Source organism: Barbus barbus (assembly GCF_936440315.1).
Source record: "Barbus barbus genome assembly, chromosome: 15".
Classification (NCBI taxonomy): domain Eukaryota; kingdom Metazoa; phylum Chordata; class Actinopteri; order Cypriniformes; family Cyprinidae; genus Barbus; species Barbus barbus.
This window is the reverse complement of record NC_136743.1, coordinates 16,380,897-16,397,002: the sequence shown is the minus strand read 5'-3', so window position 1 is coordinate 16,397,002 and position 16,106 is coordinate 16,380,897. Positions and strand designations below refer to the sequence as shown.

Genomic DNA, 16,106 nt, shown 5'->3' with positions numbered 1-16,106 from the left:
AAAAAGAGTGCTGTTATTGTGGCAAGACAGGAATTTGTGTGCACACACACATCTTGAACCGAGCCTCAGTAATTTTTTTTTTCCTGACTGCACAGATGACGAATAAGTAACAAAGGAAGCTCTTTCTGCTTCCTTGGTGCCATTACATTTAAGTATGAACTAGTTCATTTCTATCTCCATAGAGACGTTACAACTAAATGGTAGATCTGAAATAATACACCACAGTGAAGCCAAGTGCAATATGTTTCAATTTCACATTCCTTAAGAACTCTACTGTTCTCACACATGACTTGGAGCACCATATACAGTATAATATCACTTCAAAAAAAAAAAATATATATATATTTTCCAGGAAAAAAGAAAAAAAGAGAAGCAAAATTGCACAAGATTTGATTTCAGAGTTTATTTTTCTTACCCCACTGGCAAGTAGCTTTTTTTTTAGCATGTTTTCAGCATAAACATACTGAAGAAAAACAACTTAATAAATGGGTTAAAAAATAAAATGTATACTTCAGTTTAAAACTTAAAAAAGACACTCACCAAGGCTGCATTTATTTGATCAAAATACAGTAAAACAGTAGTATTTTAAATATTAGTACAATTTAAAATAACCCCTTTCTATTTGAATATAATTTAAAATGTATAATTTCTTCCAGTGATGGCAAAGCTGAATTTTCAGCAGCCATTACTCCAGTCTTCGGTGTCACATAATACTTCAGAAAGCTCTCACAATTTCTTGTTATTCTTCTTTTTTTTATTATTATTTTGTTTTATTGTGAACTGTGATTTGTGTTTTTTCTGGATTCTTTCAAAAAGAAACTGTTAAAAAAAGTTCAAAAGTACACTGTTTATATGAAATAGAAATCTTTCCTAACATTATACATGTCTTTACTGTCACTTTTGTGATCAATTGATGTGTCCTTGCTGAATAAAAGCATTGATTAATCTTGTTGACCCCAAACTTTTAAACAGTCATTCGAGAGAAATTCTCAGAATATAAGAAAACACGTTACTATCTTGCATAGCTTTGCTTCTTAATTCGTACATTTTGTCTTTTTGAAAGGCATTTTGAATGTTTTCACTTGACAACACACACACACACACACACACAAAAAACTCATTAAGAAGTGTTTTTAAAATTGATTCTTGCGTTGTGGTCCTTCCTCAGGTTCAACAGGAACCTGTGAGAAATGCCATCTAAACTAAAGAGCACAGCTTGTGGGCCACAATAACAGACTCCATCCTTGTGTTGATTGATCGTTTGTCTTTAAGCGTTTATCATCTGAATGTGAGCTCAACTAACAGCTGTAACTGATGTGAAATATTCATTCCTGTGGTTTGCCGTCTCATGTGAATGTCGGGTTCTCCACTGCCACCCCTACCCCTCCTTTCTTCCCAAACTACATGAGTTGGATTAGACCACTGCACTGCCTGATCTGAGCAATGCAGTTATTTTTGGCAAAGAGAGTCCGGCCCCAGGGGCTTGAGACTGCTCACTCATGGTTGAGGGGAGGAGGAGACGGAGGAGGATGGCTTCAGAGGAGGAGACGGAGGAGGGAAAAAGAATCTTCTTTTTCTGCTTTTATCTTTTTTCGGAGTAATGAATCAACAACCTTTTTGCCTGCTGTTGCTTTAGTTATCAAAGCAGCGCACAACTAAAACTATGCCAGGAAATGAATGATACACAAGGACATGTCAGTTTTGAGTCTTGTCTTTTTTTAATCTAACAACATACAAACGACTTTCTCCATTAAAGGAATTGTTCACCCAGAAATGAAAATACTGTCATTATTTACTCAGCTTCATGTTATTTCACCCCGCATGACTGTTTTTCTTTCGTTGAACATAAAATATGTTTAGAAGAATGTTCATGCTGCATATACACTTTTAAAAATAAAGGTTCTTAGTTGGTGTCAGTGGTTTCGTGAATTGAGTTGTTTATTTCACACCTTTAATGTCCATATGAATCTTTCCATTGCACAAAAGATTCTTTATAGCGCAAAAGGGTTCTTAAGAATATTTTAGAACCTTCATAAGTTCTTTAGAATTAAAATATTCTTCACTCTAAGAAAAAAAAAAACTGTTCACGAAAGGTTTTTAGGGAACCCAAAATGGTTCTTCTGTGGCATCAATGTGAAACCCCCCCTTTAGAACCTTTATTTTTAATGAAGCATGAAAGATGGTGCCTAGAGGACATCAAAGACATCATAAAAGTAGTCCATGACTTACATAGTCCAAGGCTTCTGAAACCACATGATAGCTTTGTGTGAGGAAACCATTGAAAATCCTAAAACACATTGCTATTCATCAGTGTTTGCATAAAGTAATCGAAAGGATTTTAGAAGCGCATATCACACGATGACAGCCGCTGCGTCGCTCTAGTTGTTCTGAGGGAAACCTTGTGCTCATTATTTCAGGCTTAGGTGGAGGAACACAGAGAGGTCAGGTAAGCCCGAGGCACTCTGATACATTCATGTCCATGGGTCACCCTCACAATGGTGACATCACCTTTTCAATCTCTGCTCGACCGATTGCAGGGCATCTTGTCTTCCAGGCGTGCCTCCCCTATGGCCTCCGACAGTGCAAGTGGACAGCAGTCAGTAATACTTATGAGGGCACCTTAAGGCAATGTAGTGTGCTCTTGCATCACCCAGAATAAATCATATTTTATTTTGCAGATAATGTCGCCACTGTGAAAACCCAGGGACAGACAGGTGTCATAAAGCACAAACACCTTGTGTTGGGCAGCGGCATAAATGTCAACAGCCAGATAGATCCGCATATCGCCAGTATATCTTGATTAGTCTTCACTGCCCTGGGCTATTGGCAGTAGTTGAGATATGTGAAGGGAACGCATGCGAGCGAGAGAAAGAGAGGGAGGGAGCGAAAGAGAAAATGAAGGGCAGTGCATAATCTAGTAGTCGCTGCCTCATTTTTAAGAGGTCGATGAGAACGAGGCCCCACAAAATATCCCACTTGTTGTTTAATTGATTCTGGATGACGGATTGTTTTCTCAATCCAATTACTGCAAATTGAGGATAATGTTAAATTGATCTGCTGCTCCCGATGAACATCCATCTTGTGTCAAAATTGCAGAGAGGGTAAATCAACCCTTAAAGTGGGCGCAGTTTGTAACAGTTAAGACTAAAGACTGCATTAGATATATATAAATCCTTGTAATCACATAACAGTGGCTTAAAAATCAAACCTTGCAGAAAAAATCTGAAAAAAATTTTCACTTTAGGGATACAACAGCTCGTCACGGCAGCAGTGCACTTAGAGAGACTTCTTCGTACCTTATTTCCCCTAAAAAGTTCATAGTAGTACCCTGAGGGTAGATATTACCACTCAAAGGTACTAATATGCACCTTTTAGGGGTAAATAAGGTTTTTTTCTAATAAAAAGGCTTTGCACAGAATTAGATTTAAGCAAAATATAAGTTTTAGCTTTAACTGAGTTGTTTTGAGTTTAAAAGAGAAATGTTTTCATGTTGAAAACATGCTTTGTTTTTGTCCTAGAAAATATTCACACAACTGCATAAAAAATGATATGCAGGTGTACATTATAAATGGATAGTTCACCCAATAATGCCAGTTACACAAGCAATAATACTGACACAAATAATATATCAAAAAAGTTATAAAACATAATACAACATTTCATTATCAAGTAACTTATACAAGTGCATCTCAAAAAATTAGAATATCGTGAAAAAGTTATTTTTTTCTTGTAACTTATTTCAAAAAGTTAAACTTTTATATATTTTAGATTCATTACATGTAAAGTAAAACATTTCAAAAGTTTTTTTTTTTGTTTTAATTTTGATGATTAGAGCTCACAACTCATGAAAGTCAAAAATCCAGTATCTCAAAATATTAGAATATTTCCTAAGATCAATCAAAAAAGGATTTGCAAAACAGAAAAGTTCAAGTTATGAAAAGGTATGTTTAAAAGTATGTTCATTTATGCACTCGGTACTTGGTCGGGGCTGCTTTAGCACAAACTCCAGCATCAGTGAGGTGTGGCATGGAAGCGATCAGCCTGTGGCTCTGCTGAGGCACTATTGAGCCTCCAGCTCGTCTGTATTGTTGGATCCACTGTTTCTCATCTTTCTCTTGAAAATATCCCATAGATTCTATATGGGGTTCAGGTCAGGCATGTTGCCTGGCCAGTCAAGCACAGTAATATCATGGTCAGCAAACCACTAGGAAGTGGTTTTGGCACTGTGGGCAGGTGTTAAAGTCCTGCTGAAAAAGGAAATCAGCTTCTCCATAAAGTTTGTCAGCATAAAGTGCTCCAAAATCTCCTGCTGGACGGCTGCATTGACTTTGGGTTTGATAAAACACAATGGACCAACACTAGCAGACGTCACGGCACCCCAAATCATCACTGACTTCGGAAACTTCGGAAATAGCTTGGATTCTGTGCCTCTCCAGTCTTCCTCCAGACTCCAGGGGGCATATTACAGAACGTTTCTTATCTTAGGTCTTAACTTAAGATATGATATGTTAAATTAGGATTTTTCGCAAATTCGTATTACAGAAGCAAATCTTAACTTGATTTGGGATTCTTATCCTATCTTACAAAATAGTATCTTATCTCTAGTTAGGAAATCTTAAATGGCATAATCAAGTTCGACAATCCACTCTCAGGTCTGTTACCCAGCAACCACCACTGCTGATGAGGTAAACAAAATAATGGAAGATACTTCACTTTGAAAATCGCCTTTTGCAAAAAAACATAAGGCATTATTCACTTGCACTGCAACCAGTAATGCTCTGTGACAATTGGTCTCTATAATGCTGGTTGCAGTTCCTGTGCTAACTGTAATATGTTGTGTGGCAGTCTGTAACTACTTATAAGTGTTTTGTCATCAAAATATAACACATCTTCAGGGTCCTCCAAGAGTCTTTCTACCATTAAACATCTTCGTTCTTCATTTTCAATTATTAATAAATGTAATACCATTGTCGGCCAGCACAGTTGTAAGCGTTATTTCCATAAGCTTTCAAATAATTTTGAAGTTAGGACAGCTGTGGGGTTTTCCTAAAGTTAAGACAGTATTTAGGTTTTTTTGTCAAATTAGGAGGCTTCTGTAATACCCCTTTCCTATCTGCAGTTAAGATAAGATAACACACTTAGGAAATGTTGTTCTGTAGTAGCTTCTGTCCTAAATGTGGTCCTAACTGAAATTACCATGGTTACCAAATAGATAAGATTTTTAAAGTTAGGATCTTTCTGTAATACACCCCCAGACTCCAGGGGGCATATTACAGAAAGTTTCTTATCTTAGGTCTTAACTTAAGATATTATGGCCTGGTTTCATAGACATGGATTAGACTAAGCCAGGATTAGGCCATGGTTCAATTAGGACATTTAAGTCCTTTTAATAAACGTGCCTTAGAATAAAGCATTACTGGTGTGCATCTTGAGACAAATCAAAGGCACTTATATATTTTAAGATCAGTCAGTGCAAGTTTATTTAATTTGAAACAGCTCAGACTTACATTTTAGTCTAGGACTAGGCTTAAGCCTGGTCTGTGAAACCGGGGGTATATGTTAAATTAGGATTTTTCGCAAATTCGTATTACAGAAGCAAATCTTAACTTGATTTGGGATTCTTATCCTATCTTACAAAATAGTATCTTATCTCTAGTTAGGAAATCTTAAATGGCATAATCAAGTTCGACAATCCACTCTCAGGTCTGTTACCCAGCAACCACCACTGCTGATGAGGTAAACAAAATAATGGAAGCTACTTCACTTTGAAAATCGCCTTTTGCGACAAAAAAAGAATTAAGGCATTATTCACTTGCACTGCACAGTTGTAAGTGTTTTTTCCATAAGCTTTCAAATAATTTTGAAGTTAGGACAGCTGTGGGGTTGTCCTAAAGTTAAGACAGTTTTTAGGGTTTTTTGTCAAGTTAGGAGGTTTCTGTAAAGCCTGGTACACACCAAGTCGATGGTTGGCCGTCGGGCAGTTTTTGTTCATCGGCCGACTAAGTTTTCTCAGTGTGTTCCGCACCGTCGGCTGAAGTTGGTCCTCGTCGCCTTTTTTTCGGCCGATTCGACATGTTGAATCGGCGTCAGAGCTCGTCGGTCAGTCGGGCCATCTGATCATTTTGATTGGCTGTTCAGCTGGCGAACCAGTGCGTGAGAAAGGCGCAGAACGGACGTGCTACTTGACCATCGGGTGTCGAGCGTCGACTTGGTGTGTCAGGGCAACTTTGGACCCAGACGCTGCCGACGTGAGCCGACCCCACAGTCTGCTTTCGTCGACACTAGTTTGTCGGCGTCGGCTTGGTGTGTACCAGGCTTAATACCCCTTTCTGTAGTTAAGATAAGATAACGCACTTAGGAAATGTTGTTCTGTAGTAGCTTTTGTCCTAAATGTGGTCCTAAATGAAATTACCATGGTTATCAAACAGATAAGATAAGATTTTAAAGTTAGGATCTTTCTGTAATACACCCCCAGACCTTTATTTCCAAATTAAATGCAAAATTTACTTTTATCTGAAAAGAGGACTTTGGACCACTGAGTAACAGTCCAGTTCTTTTTCTCCGTAGCCCAGGTAAGATGCTTCTGACGTTGTTTCTATTTCAGAAGTGGCTACCAATTGGTTGGTAGCCCTTTTCCTGAAGACGTCTGAGCGTGATGATTCCAGCTTCAATCCACTCCTTGTGAAGCTCTCCCAAGTGTTTGAATCAGCTTTGCTTGACAGTATTCTCACGCTTGCGGTCATCCCTGTTGCTTGTGCACCTTTTCCTATCCAATTTCTTCCAGTCAACTTTGCATTTAATATGCTTTGATACAGCACTCTGTGAACAGCCACCCCTTTCAGTAATGACCTTCTGTGACTTACCCTTTTGTGGAGGGTGTCAATGATTGTCTTTTGGACCGTTGCCAAGTCAGCTGTCTTCCCCATTATTGTGGTTTCAAAGAACAAGAGATACCCAGAATGTATACTGTAGGGATGGTCATTTATTGAAACTCAAATGTAAATATTCTAATATTTTGAGATACTGGATTTTTGACTTTCATGAGCTGTAAGCTCTAATCATCAAAATTAAAACAAAAAACTTTTGAAATGTTTTACTTTACATGTAATAAACCTAGAATATGAAATTGTCACTTTTTGAAAAAGGTTACAAGAAAAAATGAACTTTTTTTAGATGCACCTGTAGTATATTACCCAGTAATGAAAAGTGTATTCATTATTGCACATCAGTTCATGTTTTATATTCTATGTTACACCCTAGAAATCATATCCAAAGTAACCTGAGCTTTTTTTTTTTACTGAAACAATGATCACAATCAAGATTTACAAAAGAAAAAAAAAAAAAAAACGATTCCCAGTTTCTGGAAAATCCCAGAATTTTCATATCAAATTTACTCTGATAGCGATGTCTCAAACTTTGGTCCAAACATTTTGTTCCATATTTTTAAGATTTCTCTGCTATTGTCATATCATACAGAATTGTCTGTATTTGGTACAGCATACACTATTCAATATGAAAGTTCTTTATGGAATTTATGGTTCTATGAAGAACATTTAACATCCATGAAACTACTTCAGTTAAAGTCTTTGTCAAGCTTCAAAAAGGGCAAAAAAGCACCATACAATTATTTCAAGTGACTTGTTTTTCTAGACACTGCCTATACAATAGCTTTATGTGAGGAGAAGACTACAATTTCATTCTGCATAAAATATCCTTTTGTGTTCCACAGAAGAAAAAAAAAGACATGGCATTTTTAATTTTTCTATTTCTTTACCTTCAGTTTTATAGTGTTTTCTTTGTTTTTACATTGTAAGACTGTTGCTCTTGAATTTAAGGTTGATATTGGCTTTTCTTTTGTTTATATCATCCCCGGTGTGTGTGTGTGTGTGTGTGTGTGTGCGAGATTATGACTGCACACATGCAGCCGCTGCCTCGTCAGCCCACTCACCCAGCTTGTCTGCCCCTGCAAAACGACACTAGGCCTGAGGATGAAGTATGAGACTTTGGCACCATATTTCACACTCGCTGTGGCAGGCCTGAAGGATGGATCATTAGACGTTTGCCTCCCTTTTCCCTCCACTCTATCTTTCTCTCTCTCATTTCAGCCTGCTCCCACTTACACCTCCTCTTTCTCTCTCCCTACTTTATCTGCTCCCTTCCCTCCCTCTCGAGCTCGGTATTGGCAGCCAAATACACATATGCGCTATCTACATTGAGAGAGAGAGAGATATAGACTCCCGTGGGAGGACTATGTTGTGGCTGTACTGTAAGATCCCTCACATTCATGTGTCTGAGAGTGGCAACACGGAGGATTGGTTTTTGCATTCCACACACCACAAAAAAATTGATTTATTTCCCTTTTTTTGCATGTGTCTTGTTATGTTAGTTATTTCTCGCTAGTGTGCGCTTCCCCTTTTCTTTTTTCTGTATTGACAGAATTTCTTTCACACCATCTTTTTCTGTGCATTATTTGATCCCCGGTTTGAATCGCCGAGACACACGTCTTTTGTGTGGCGGTGCAGCCTTGCCTCTCGTTGATAGTTTTGATGTGCTTGTATACAGGGTCTGTGCTTTCAGGGCAGGGTGATATTTTCTGACTGACATATAATCCGGTCTTATTTTACACGTACAGTAGGCATATGCCGCACTCATTAAAAGGATTTAATGCTGGCCTTTTCCGAATAAGCAGCTAGTGTATGAGCGGGAAGGAAGCAAGTGCCCGTTAAAGCCCTATATTTACAGCACACATCCTGCTCTAAATCTCGCTCTTTGTGCATCTATGTGTTCATCTCTGTCTGTTTGCTTATGTTCACACATGACAGAGCTAAACGTGCTAGCGTGCGTTTAATTCTCAGCCGTGCATGTGTTTTCTACGTGGATATGGTTGTAAACCGTTGTAAACAAACATGCAGGATGAGATTAGATCAGACTGTAACTCCTTTAACACCTCCTGCTCCCAGGAGCACCTCCCATGATGAAACACCTCCTGCTCGGGATTTGTCAGCAGCGTTATTAAAATCACTACAACCCAATCTGATGAATTTATTGATAAAAACTAATGTACCAGATCTGCCCTAATTGAACTGTAGAGATAATTCAGCTTATCTTTCATGTTGTAGCTTAAAGTGTCAGGCCTTGAGGCGCGATCGTTCTATAGAGTGTAAAACAATGAGAAAGTAATATTTTGGTCCAGTGTCATAAATATTGTTGAGATACGGTCATGGTCGAGTGCTATCTGATTCTACACCTTTTATGTCTTTGCTTATCTTGAATGGAGGGTATATGGACTGCTTGAGAGGTGTGTGGTTGTGTGTGTATGTGTGTTTTAAAGCTTTGGTGCCTCTAAATCTTACCTGATGCCTGATATTTCATGGAATTGTTGTTTACAGTGGCAAGGGCATGAATCTGTAATGAAGCAATTTATTAAACACTCTACTCCCATATAAAAGTTTTTTTTGTTTATATTGTTAGCAAAATGTTTAATCGTAATGACTATTTGCACAAGGTGTAAACAGCACTGTGCAGCTATTTGAACCCCAATAGTCTGGTGGAAACCGACAGAACTAGGAATAAATGCACTGTCAGAGAAGCGGCCTTGAATTCTTTCTTTTTTTTTCTCTGTGACACAAGTTCAAATCTGACTTGTAATTCCACATACCAACTTATCTATCCAGTATCTACTCTTACTGTCTCTATAATTAAAAAGAAAAATAAATAAATGTATAGTAAAATAAATAGCCAAGTGACACACTGAATTAAACATGAAATTTTGAAACAAAACTAAAATAGTATTTTTATTTTTTTGTAAAATACTATTTGAAAATACCAATAAAATAATATTTTTATTTACAACTTTAAAAAATTAAACAGTTACAGTGTGTATATAAATTTATATAATACTAATAATAAAATCAAACTATTTATACTATTAGTAATTGTATTATAGGCAATGTGCGTGGTATTATATTACATAAGACTATGTTATTATAAAACATATGATATAATGGTAGACACACACACCCACACTATTTTACTATATATACTCTTATAAAAAAAAGAGTATACAGTAAATAGTAGGCTATGCATATGTAAGGCAATATGTACATTGCCATTCAAATGTTTGGAGTCCGCTTTCTACTCAGAAAGGCTGTATTATGAAATATTATTACAAGTTAAATTAGCTGTTTTCAATTTTGATATATTATGTAATAAAATATATTTATGACATAAAATATGTGTATATGAATATATGACAATTATTGCATATACCGGTAATTGATTTTCAGCAGAAATCATTGTAATATGCTGATTTAGTGTTCGAGAAATATTTCTTATTATTATCAGTGTTTAAAACTGCTGCGCTGGTTAATATTCTTGTGAAAATCATGATATTTATTTCCAGGATACTTTGATGAATAGAAAGTTCGAAGGAAAAGCATCTTTATTTGAAATACAAATCTTTTTTTTAACATTATAAATGTCTTTACTATCCCTTTTTGACGAACTTAATGTATCCTTGCTTAATAAAAGTATTAATTTCTTCAAACAAATAACTTTTGAACTATAGTGTAATGCTAATGTCGTGTCACTGATGATAACTCTGATTTGCTCACTAACAGCATGTGATTATTTTGTCTTTGCAGTGCTGGTGCTGCTGATTGTGACAATGAGGAGGAGGAAGAAGGAGCCTCTGATCTTGGATGAAGACCGAGACGTACGGGAGAACATTGTGCGCTACGACGATGAAGGTGGAGGCGAGGAAGACACAGAGGCCTTCGACATGGTGGCGTTGCGAAACCTCAACGTAGTGAGAGACAGCAAAACCCGCCGAGACGTCACCCCGGAGGTGCCCACCCTTTATTGCTCCCGCCCTCCCCCTTACAAAATCACCCCAGACAACGGGATCTTCCGGGAGTTTATATGGGACCGTCTGAAGGACGCCGATGTCGATCCTTCCGCGCCTCCCTACGACTCCCTGCAGACATACGCTTTCGAGGGCAGCGGCTCGGTGGCCGAATCCCTCAGCTCCCTAGACTCCCTGAGCACAGACTCGGAGCAGAACTATGACTATCTGAGTGACTGGGGACCTCGCTTCAGGAAGCTAGCTGACCTGTACGGCCACGCCGACAGCAGCAATATATTCTCCTCCTAGCTGGGATTAAAATTCCTGCCAAGGTCTGCTCAATCAAGGGCATAATGGAAATGAACAATGATCAAGAGAATACCACTGACTCATTGATGCTTGACAGAAGAGGGGAGCAAAAAAGGGGAACATTCATTGCGCAGGGGGGAGTTATATCTGCAGAGAGCAGCGGTTTTGATAACCAATAGACGGTTGAGATTCGAGTCGGAAGCACTTCTATTTAAATTGCAGTTAGATGCCAAGACTGGACACAGGGTGTGGTTGCAAGCGCCCAAAGAGTGATCTTCAGGCCCAAGAGAATAATGGACAGTGGACTGCAGGGCCATGTGAGCTGGTCCAGGAATACCAATTGTTTCGAAGAGACATTTGAAGTGCTCTCCCCATGGTTATAAATGAGAACAGTGCCATCCAGCTAGCCATACAGCAGCGATGCTCGAAAGATCAATGTTTCTGTTCTATCAGATGTTTCTATGACTCATAGGTTCTTCGAAAAAAATCAATACGAATTCAGCAACCAACTATCCTTTCCGAACGCATTGCCTAGCGAGGAACCGCAACTGTTGCTTTGTAAAATATCCTTTACGCATAGCTTCACTTCTGTTATCAGGCCTTAGTTCCATGGCAAAATTTGGGTCGAGGCGCATCGGTATCACAACCTCTGAAGTATCCTGCAGTTACGCCGACCAAAACACAAGTCAAACTCGTAGTGAATAGACTTTGATGTATCGAGCAGGACAGGCCGGAGTGGATTTAATCATTGAAAATGTATAGTACTTGCCTTTCAGTTGAGGCTGTCAACCTGAGTTATTTTGAGATGTTATTTTGTAAGTTTGTAGAGAGAACCCTTATGACAGCGAGCGTTTGAAGGGGAGTCTTTTGTATTAAGCCTATTCCTTTCTCGAAAACCTCAGTCTCAGTGGAGAAACTCAAAGCGGTGAAATGTTTTTGTAGTGCTCTATGCTGTCCCTTGTACAGTTTTTTTTTTTTTTCTTTTTTCTTTTTTTCGCAGTGGTTCTTGCTGAATATCTTGTGAGAGCTGTTTGTTTTAAAGCAGGCCTGTTGTCGATATGAATGGCAAACTAAGGGAAAAAAGAATGTAAAAACATTATCCTAAATAATATCTGGCGACGTGTGAAATGGTGTAACATACGGACAACACAGACTTTACTACTACTACAGCATATTCAATGTTTAGCTGTTGTCCGACAGGTTATTATCATGATTTCAAATTGTAACGATATGAAATGACAGTAACACATGCTCAGTCCTAAAGCTGGGAAGACATTTTGTACAGATTTTTGTAATAAAGCACACAAATCGCAACATATGGTGTGGCCATTTCCGTTCATTCATTCATTCATTCATTTATTCATTCGGACAGCCAGACGGTGGTGCATATTTTGATGTGAAGATCTCACTGCTAAATTGTCTGCTTTTGTTTGTGGAACAGGGTGGTTTGCACACAGACATGATGTGTAATCAAGGCTAGACGAGGGAGCCAACGGAGCCTTGAGTTTGATGAATGACACAAGGCTTGTCAGAGCATTTAAAAGGCCTCGGCTAAATTAGCCTCAGAGAGAGCAGATTGATGATTCAGTTAGTGAACGCAAGCATACATCCAGAAATACGATTACGCGTCTAAAAGCGGGAAGACTGGGTGTGCGACAACATGAAGCTTAGCCTATAAATTGTCTCGCCCAGGCTAGTTAGATCCCTCCAATGAGCGCATTCAAACTGAGCATAGTCTCGCTGTTGGACTCGAATACAGCTTGACGTGTTAAGATGACAGTTTTTCCACAAATGCCTGTTGCAGCCTGGCCTCCGCGATCGCAGTGTGAGATAGTTGTGATCTTGTCATGAAACATGTTCCATTTTGATTTCTTCCCCAACAAATTCTGGCATTCGGATAGATGCTGTAAACTGTTTTTTCTGATGGCATAAGCATTTGGAGATTGAATCTCAGTGTCCAAACAATACACGCTTTCAATTTGTCACTTTGTTCAACTGCTGTTGTGCCTGCCAAAGCCGGAAATATAAATTCGGTTTGAATTCAATAGGATATATTGTCTTATGTCAAGTCCGGATGATTATAAAGTGATCATTTTATGCCGTCGATAATGGATTTGGCTTTCAGCTCGAGCGATAACTTGTCATTTTGTTTGTTTATCTGACTAAGGGTCATAAAGACTGAGAATACTGTCTGTGATCATTAGAGGGAAGCTGCTATCAGAAAGCAAATTTAATTATTTGTTAACTGGCTTGCTAAATGAAAACTAAAAGGGCAATTGAAATCTCGTTTGACTTGGCACTAAGTAATAATAAATACAGTTTTAATTAAGCAAGTCACTGCAGCGAGCAGATAATGCAAACAAAGAAGGATAGGGTCACCCCATCATTGTTCTCTTTACAGACATGAGACTCTATAACACATATCAAAGGGACTGAAAATCAATGTTGCCTTTTTCTTTTCATAAGTTTGATTCTGTTTACTTTTCCGAACTGGACGCTGTTTGATTCAGGATCACGGTCATTATTTGGAAATTATCTCATAAGGAACATGTGGCTGGCGAACGCAATGGAGCTTAATAAAACATACTGAAAAGAAAAATCATTCATTCACTGTTTCAAGATCTCAAGCAGACATTCATAATTTATTCAGAATAATTATAAGAACAGCTCTGAATAGAAAGCCTGCTCATCCTGTCCTCTGTTTCTTTTTTATTTACTTCACATTGAGTTATGTCTTTTCTTAATGGCCTCATATACTTTTTTCATTAAGTAATGTGAACTCAGTGTCAGGCTGAGAGTGAATGCCTTATCTTTATTGTGGCAGACAATCAATGCCCTGATATTCAACAGCTTCTTCTCAAAGACAGTGTACGGAGGGACATGTTCATGTTTGTAAAGGAAACCTCTTCAATTTGTATGTATAATTTTTTATAAAATAATTGATATTGTTTCAATGAGAGTACAGCACGAGGTCATTTCAGCTGCTCAGTAGCTGACTGATTTAAAAGTGTGATAATGATAACTCCAGTCCAGTTGCTGATTACTTGGAATTAATATGACTTATAAAATAAGTTTAACACCATAGAAGTAGTCCTTACTTTAGTTGATTAGCATGATTTAACAAGTAGTTTTGAAATGGCACTTATACCATTAAATGTCTTGATGAGCGCAGTGATGTTTTTATATGAAACAGGAAGTTTTAGTGAGGGATATTGCCAGACATGGAAGCAATTTTCCCATAGGGATTTTAAAAAAGTGTTTAAGAGTCAAATGACATGAACTAAAAACAGCTAGAAGGTTAATAACAACATTGCAAAATTTGAAGTCTGTCCTTAATGGTGGTTTTAATGAGGGAAGTAAATACGACAACCTCATAAAGCGCTGTGAATGACAAAATCTAATTAAAAACAGTGGAGAAATAAAACTGTTGAACATGCTGATTGTATATATAAACAATGTATTTTTTGTTTATTGTAAAATAAGCATGTATTTTGAGAGTGTGGGGAAAATATTCATCATTTGCGGTGCTTATGGGTGTTAAAGTGTTCTTATGGTGTGATTTCTTTTTTTGCAGTTATCTGATTAATGGAGATTTCTTGGGTAATGTTGTATTTCACCAGGAATTTCTCTGTTGAATATGACTATTTAAAAAATAAGTTGAAATAGTGTGGAATGATGGCTTCCACACAAGAATATACCATCGATTAACCATCTTGTAGCTCACAGTAGGTCTATTTTTAATGATTTAAGTTCATTTTCAAAATCAATTCTCCTATTGATAAAATGAATGGGATTTTTACTTCTGGAACCTGACTGCTGCACTCTATGGGCTTTAGCTATGTCAGCCATGAACCACAGCCGTGTCCGCATACTGTCAGAATATGTAGCCTACAGGATTTTTTGGAAAGAAAGTCATGTACAGGTATCAGAGACTAAGTCGACAATCCATAATCTTTACAACATGCTTTGGGCGGTGCAACTGGTGCGGTCGCACCGGGCCCCGTGCTTTGAGGGGGCCCTGTTGCGAACGGACCAAGGGCCCCCCAAAATTTGTCATCATTTTCACAAACTCACATCACTCGTTTTGATTTCTTGAGGTCTTTTAAAAGGTGCCTGCACTCAGTTGAACTTGGAGCTGAAAGAGCACAGCTAGCAGCATGTCATCTTCACGCAGCACTTGTGAGGTGTTTGCAGCTGTGAGTCAAACCACCTCAGCTTTCCAACTCACTGCCCTCACAGATTTTAAATCAGTTTGACAGACACAAATGTCAGAGACAGAGCACAGCAATATTGATTGGAAATGTCCGTTCTTGTTTGACTAAAATATGATGGCTTCAGGCATTCTGTGAAAAATTGCGGTCCATTTAGAAAATTAACAACATTAATAAAGTCTCCCTTTACAACAGAATACTCGATTCTTGCTTATACGGTTCCCATGAAACACTTATAAAGCTCACGCTTTGGATTTACAGCTTTCATTACAGTAACGAGATGTTAGTGTGAGTGTTAATATATTGCCGCCTCCTTCTCTTCAGCGGCGCTCATTGTATGTCCACAACGGCACGATCGCTGCCAACGACACTCACTTCACCATCGATTTCCTCTCTAAATTAAATATACGATTTTATGCATTTAACAAGATTGCTCCAAGAAAAATCCAATTACCGCTTCAAGCCAGTGGAAAACTCATTAAAACAGCCAGGATAATTATGCAAGCAATGGCTGGTTTAAACCAAGCAAAAGGCAAACGAAGAATTCGCAAATGTTATGAAAACATCCGGGATTCAGGATGAGATTGAATACCACGTAATATTGTTTTTAAAACTAGGTTATAATAATAAAATAATAAGAGAGATATGCAAAGCAAAGCCTTTAAGGGCTCTTCTAATGGTGTTCTGATCGATAATTTTAAAGAGCACGTCTTAGATCTGTATTCACAATCAGGCACATCCAG

The 16,106-nt window shown here is 38.0% G+C and overlaps 1 protein-coding gene across 1 annotated transcript in view; it reads left to right on the top strand.

Moving 5' to 3' along the window:
* LOC306881471 (cadherin-7-like) overlaps positions 1–12,464 on the top strand; it is a 63,657-nt gene extending 51,193 nt beyond the window's left edge. Inside the window, exon 12 of the mRNA XM_079435589.1 lies at positions 10,644–12,464. Coding sequence (XP_079291715.1) covers positions 10,644–11,152 — 509 coding nt within the window. The 3' untranslated portion in view covers positions 11,153–12,464. The remainder of the gene's footprint in view (positions 1–10,643) is intronic.
* Positions 12,465–16,106: the final 3,642 nt, after the last annotated feature.